The 6,000-nt window shown below is 44.0% G+C and overlaps 1 protein-coding gene across 3 annotated transcripts in view; it reads right to left on the bottom strand.

The window, feature by feature from the left end:
• Positions 1-520: 520 nt before the first annotated feature.
• Positions 521-6,000, bottom strand: part of dot1l (DOT1-like histone H3K79 methyltransferase) — a 32,919-nt gene continuing 27,439 nt past the window's right edge. For 2 of the 3 annotated variants that reach the window (XM_085448041.1, XM_085448042.1), the window contains exons 28-29: positions 4,694-5,488; positions 521-4,564 (exon numbers count right to left, since the gene is read on the bottom strand). In XM_085448041.1, coding sequence (XP_085304167.1) covers positions 4,848-5,488 — 641 coding nt within the window. In that variant the 3' untranslated portion in view covers positions 521-4,564; positions 4,694-4,847. The remainder of the gene's footprint in view (positions 4,565-4,693; positions 5,489-6,000) is intronic. The other variant, XM_085448043.1, reaches the window with a different exon arrangement.

Genomic DNA, 6,000 nt, shown 5'->3' with positions numbered 1-6,000 from the left:
AACCGGACCAGTGCAGCTTCTCTATCCGTCTCTGTGAAGAGATTTACCTACAAATTTGATCTCAGAGACATGTGGAAACAGGAAGTGCAGTTTTAACCACATCTGTTTTTCTACACGATAAAGAAATGCTGCTGTAATGAACTGAAGAAATCTGTCAGGACAACAGATACTGTGGACCAGCTGTTAAAAAAAAAAAAGGAAACTGCAATAGTAGATAGAAAAAAGAAAACAGAATTTTCTTTAAGGGTTTATATATTTGTTGGTTACTTTGTCTTTTCATTAGGGAAAAACTACCAAACTTGTGAAAGTTCATATTTTGCCGTCGAGCGGGCCAGATTGGAGTCTTTGCCAGGCCAACTCGGCATTACAAGGTAAATGCCGCCTACATGTGAAGTCTACTAACTTAGGATTTAGGTAGTGGGGCTTCAAACATGGTTCAGGTATGAAGATGTCAGCATGACACCCTCTTCCGTCACAGCAAACCAAATGGACTCGGACAAAGTTCACTCCAAACGCAAACTCAATATTATAAGAAACAATTTATTAATAATCATAAATTGCAGGGGAGAAAAAAAAAACATTAATTCCATTTTTTCATCATAACATCTTAGGATAAAAGCACCAACATCAAACAGTAACAATGTTTCCATGAAAAACCGAGGGCCTTTTGGAAAGTAGGTTTGCCATTATTGCACCTCAAACCTGCCCTGGCTTCACCAATCAGAGAGCACTATACACATCCTGTAGGTCACGCGTGTCCTTGAAGGTTACCCCCAATTCAACGAGGGATTCAAACAAGACACCGAACCTCCTCCTTAGAGACGCAAATCTAGACAGAGGCATTTGTGAGATGAGGAAGATGCTGAAAGTTGTAGCCATTTCACAGCTTCTCGAGATCAGATCGCTCATAAAGCTCGGACTGATTGTCGGGGGTTGGGGTGTACGTGCCAGCAGGACTGCATCTGAGGAGATCTGATGAGGGCAGCTGATACATTTTTACCTTGAAATACACTGACTGAATGGTGGCCCTGGTCCTGAGTTGGGTCGTAGAGGGACTTTGTCATGCCACCTGAAGGTAAATTAACATAAGATGCAGCAGATTACGAAACTTGTTCTTTCAAGCAGTGTGGGGAGTTCCTGAGTTAAGACCTTTGGCAGGATTTCGAGTAAACAGCCTTGACTGCAAAGCTCTCAAAGATTATCTACGAATAATGTACCAGGATGCAGTATCATGCAGAACTGCACAGCTTTAAAGCCAAATCACACCCCAGAAATACATTTAAAAACTATAAAACTGCTTAAAATCTGTATGTAATGAATGGAATCCCTGCCACCTTCCTCAAAGTGCTCTGACAGGCACGTACACCCCCCTCCGCCCGCCGGTGTCCCTCCAGATTAAAGATTGAAAGGTTAGACTGGGCTGTGAGAAAAGCCACCAGGTGAGCTTGTGTGTAAGATTCTTAAACCATAAAACCCTGCAGCACAACAGGAGGAGTAGTATTCATCAATAGCTGCGATTTTCCTTGTTTTAAGTGAAGGAGAGCACCGTGCTGTCTGACTAGTAGTATTAAAAACTGACAAATCTGAAGACACAATCAAAAGCATAACATGTGACTGCAATCGTATCAAACACCAAGAATAAGAAAATCAAAACGCCATCAACAATAATTACAAAACACCTCTCAGTGCTGGTAACAAATGGACTAGTCTAATTCTAAAATGACTTTTTCTCTTCACTTGCACACAAGTGCATGGGACACGGTTTTATTTTTCTATAAAGCTTTGATTATTACACTAATATTCCCTTAGATATGCGCTGGCAAGTGAAAAATTAAAAAAAACAAACACAAAAACACACACGTACAAACTGAGCTTTAGTGTAATCCCACTATCAGAGGAAAAAAGGAAGCCTGTCTGATCTCACACACACACACACACACACACACTAAGACAAGTGTTTCACATCAGCTCACGCGGCGAGGTACGGCCTCGTCAGTAAGACGTCTACAGGCGGTGTGTGTAAAGAGGCTGATGCGCAGTTCTGTATGCACCAGTGAAGATTTCGATTGTAAAGTCTGAACTGCCCTCGCTTGGAAACAGAAGCACCATTTTTCCTGCAGAATCTGGGTTGGTAAAAAAAAATTCAACACCAAAAACAAACCAAAAAACAACAACAACAAATCAAAGAAGTGAAAATACCTGAAAAAAGTGATAACAGTTCTAGTACTGGAATCTGGTGGCGTTCGAGCCGCCGCACCTTTGTGTAATAAACACACAGCCTCTGAGTTTGTGGCTGCGGGGTGTGTGTGTGTGTTTGTTTTCAGGTGCTGATGTGCAGCCATGTTAAGGTCCTCTGGTGGCAATGCTTTGCTCTGCTTCAAGCCTCCTGTTACAGGGTGAATTTAAGGGTCACAATGCCAGCACCAAATCACCCCTTTCACATATATATGTATATATATTTATATACTTATATATATTTATATAGACTGTATATAGTTACTTATTTTATATACTTTTCTGTTTATGACAGAGATGTACAATTAAAGAAAACTTATGTACAAAAACAGTGTGTCTTGTTCACCAACAGCGGGCCGATGTATGTTTAAAACATTAACAGGGGCCCCCGTGGCCGTCGCTCGGACCCCGAGCCGGCTGCACGAGAGCACTTTCATCCAAAGGTGGCGTCTACAGTTGTACACGATGCATTGAAAGAACGAGACAATAGCATATTAAATATGAGAAAGGAAATGCCAAAAAACGGCTTTACAAATGTCCCTGTGTACAGCACCAAGTACTCGACTTGTTTTTGATGTTTTCATTACAGAATAAATAAGATCAGGCATAGTCCAAACTTAGCACCATTGTTTTCAGACTGTGAGTCAAGTACACACACACACACTAATGCATTCTACAATGTCAACACAATTCAGGATTTAGGAAAAAAAAAAAAAGGCAAATGGAAAGACCGACAGCATAAATATAATCATCTAAATTATCCACAACTATACAGTCAGAGAATGAATCACATTCACAGTACAAACATCGTTTACAAAAACAAATTACACCGTTTTTTTAAAAAGCAAACACAGGTGTGAAAGAAGTCCAGTAGTTTGTTGTGGTTATGGTCAACTATGTTTTCCCAGTGTGTGAGGATTTGCATGCATGACTGTGTGCGTGTATTTAAACTAAACGCAGTAAAATTTCACATATCAGTCCACTTACATTTAAACCTGCCTTTCTTAACAGCACGGATAAATATGAATGCATGGATCTCTACTGTTAAGCTTAGCTTACAAAGAGGAATATTTCTGTTGCCGTTTGTGCGACTTCACAACCCGACGGGAAAGAAACAGTTAATAAATACACACAAACTCACTGAACTCTGTTGTTCTTGGACACATGGATTCAGCTGTTTGCTGAGCCTTAACAGAGCAGCCACAGTGACGAGTGGCTGAAGAGCACCATTTCTTTTCTTCTTTTTTTTTTTTAAACAAATGTTAAATGTACTCGGCGCTGCGTTGCATTACTGACACCCAAAGGCATGTTATTAATTTACCTTATCCTCAAAATAAGGCCAAAATCAACATCCGCAGATGTTTTCCTCATTCCTCTCATCCTTCGAGAGATTTGTCTGATTATTGCTAACATTAAATATCTGACATTAGCAGAAAAACAGAAACGACTTAACTTTAAGCAAATAGCTACAAAATATTTAGTATTTTTTGAGACAGAAGGAGTCAGAGCAAACCAAACAGACACAATCTAATTTATTATTTGGCTTTGAATTAAGCACCAACAACTCATTGCAGTTTGTCACGAATTTAAATATGAAAACACAGTAAATAATGAACATGGCAGGGGTGCCAACTAACACAAGCAAGGGCTTGTACATCTTCTGCTACGTGAGCTTAATATCCAGTGCGAAGTTAGACCAAAATACAAAGCTCCTCATTTTGTTACGCAACCAAATATATTGCAGCAAATACAGAATTTCACCGAGGGAGGAAATAACGCATGCACGCAAAAGCAAAGGTCCTTGACGTCTGAGCAGAGTTCAGTGAACTGGCTCTGTGTGTCTGTGTGCGTGACTCGTGAAGTGAAACTTTGGGGGGGGGGGGGGGAGTAGACCCTGGTTTATCCTGTCGTTAAATGATAATTCTTTTTTTTTTTCTGATTTTGCTGGATCCCGGTCGCTATAATTGGCACCAGAACAAAGAAACTACATATGAACAGATTAGATAGCACCTTAATGTCAAACACGATATTTAAGTTCACTCAGAGCTGGACAACACTACTCCACACACAAACATGACCAGTACCTATGAATTCTGCTCAGGGTGACCATAGTGGTGGTTAGTGTGTGTGTGTGTGTGTGTGTGTGTGTGTGTGTGTGTGTGTGTGTGTGTGTGAGAGAGAGAGAGACAAAGATCCCAGTACAGAAGCCGGTCTTGGAGGCGATTGGGTAGTGCAGAGTTTGAAGCACCAGTGAATGAGGAGAGTGCCTTGGTCCACACCTGGACATTTGCATAGTTTATTTAATGTTGAGGTAGTTTTCATCAATTACCTGAAACATTCAAAGACAGACGAGGACATCATGAGTGATTCTAAGGCTTCCAGAAATAACACAGCAAAAACACAGACAGCTGATTGAGCATTGAGCCTTTACTTTTAATCTAACACCTACTTCTCTTACCTTGTTCAGTCAGACAAACAGCTTGCAGAAGCACATGGAAAACAGGCATCCTGTCTCTCTCACTCCCTACCAGCCTCTCTCGCTCACCCTCTATCCACCCTCAGATTGTTCTCCGCCCTTCCCCTCTCCTCGCCCTTCCCCTCAGCCCCAAACCCTATCTAGGTCGGGAGCTGGGGAGCTGGGAGGTGGTGTAGGTACCATGCATGCTCTGAGTCCTCCACATGCTCCCAGCACCACCAGAACTGCTGGTCGGTGGCGGAGGGGGCAGACGGGGGGAGTAGTGCACTGCAAATGGACGAGAGGAGGAGGCAGAGGAGGCTGAGAGAGAGGAAGAGGAAAGGGATGCAGCAGCAGAGACAGAAGCAGCAGAGGTAGAGGATGAGATGGAGAGGGATGATTGTGCTCTCTGATGGTGGAGAGAGGAGAGGGACAGACGCGAGGAGTGGAGGGAGTCTGATCGAGAAGATGCTGGGGAGTCAGAGTGCGTGGATGTCGACGAGGAGGGGACGCTATGCAGGGGTGGAGGAGGGGGCAGGGAGAGCGTGGGAGGAGAGGGGCTATGCAGGACTGACTGCGTGCGGCTGTGCTGGGCCTGGGATAACGAGAGGGGCATAGGCGAGGACACGGGCGCCAGGCGCGTGGAGGCTGGCTGGGGAGTGGTGTGTTGCTGGGTTTGGGAGGAGGTAGAGGAAGAGGAGGAGGGGAGACTGAGCAGAGAGTTGAGGCCTCCTGAGGTGGGGAGCGTTGCCCCAAACTGATGGGAGGACACTGAGGGAACCACGTGGTGAAATATACCTGCAAATCATACAGCAGAAATGGAGGGAGGAGGAGGAGGAGGGCGAGAGAGTGGAGACAAGAGAGAGCCGTGGCAAAAAGAGCAGGGGGGGGGGGGACAGAGAGAGAAGCAAGGGCTGAGCCAGGTTGTGCAAAGCGCCAAGCAAGTCTGAGACAAGCACATAGAGAGCAAACAGAGTCAGTCCACTGGAAATGTAACGGAGCCAATTCAGCGCAGCCAGCGTAACGCTGCAGGAAGTGAAATGACTCTGATGCACTAACACACCCGGGGAAAACGCATGCGCAACAACGTGACCTCCATGAAATCAAACAGTCACTCACGCTTTGTTATTAATGATTTCAACGAAAGTTTTGTGAAAAATGGCACATTTTCCGAGGGTGTCTCCAACTGCATCACCTAAGCGGCCAGTCCACGTCAAAGCAGGGCAGCACAGAGAGTCAGTCGAGAACACTTACCTGGCTCTTTCTCTTGCACGATTTGATATCAAGATGACCCCAAATACACAACCAAG

Source organism: Copadichromis virginalis, linkage group LG23 (genome assembly GCF_057382275.1).
Source record: "Copadichromis virginalis isolate Kocher_CV1m ecotype Utaka linkage group LG23, C_Virginalis_male_GT1.1, whole genome shotgun sequence".
In the NCBI taxonomy this organism is placed as follows: Eukaryota; Metazoa; Chordata; class Actinopteri; order Cichliformes; family Cichlidae; genus Copadichromis; species Copadichromis virginalis.
Note: the sequence above shows the minus strand (reverse complement) of the source record. Positions and strands in the feature narration are given on the sequence as shown.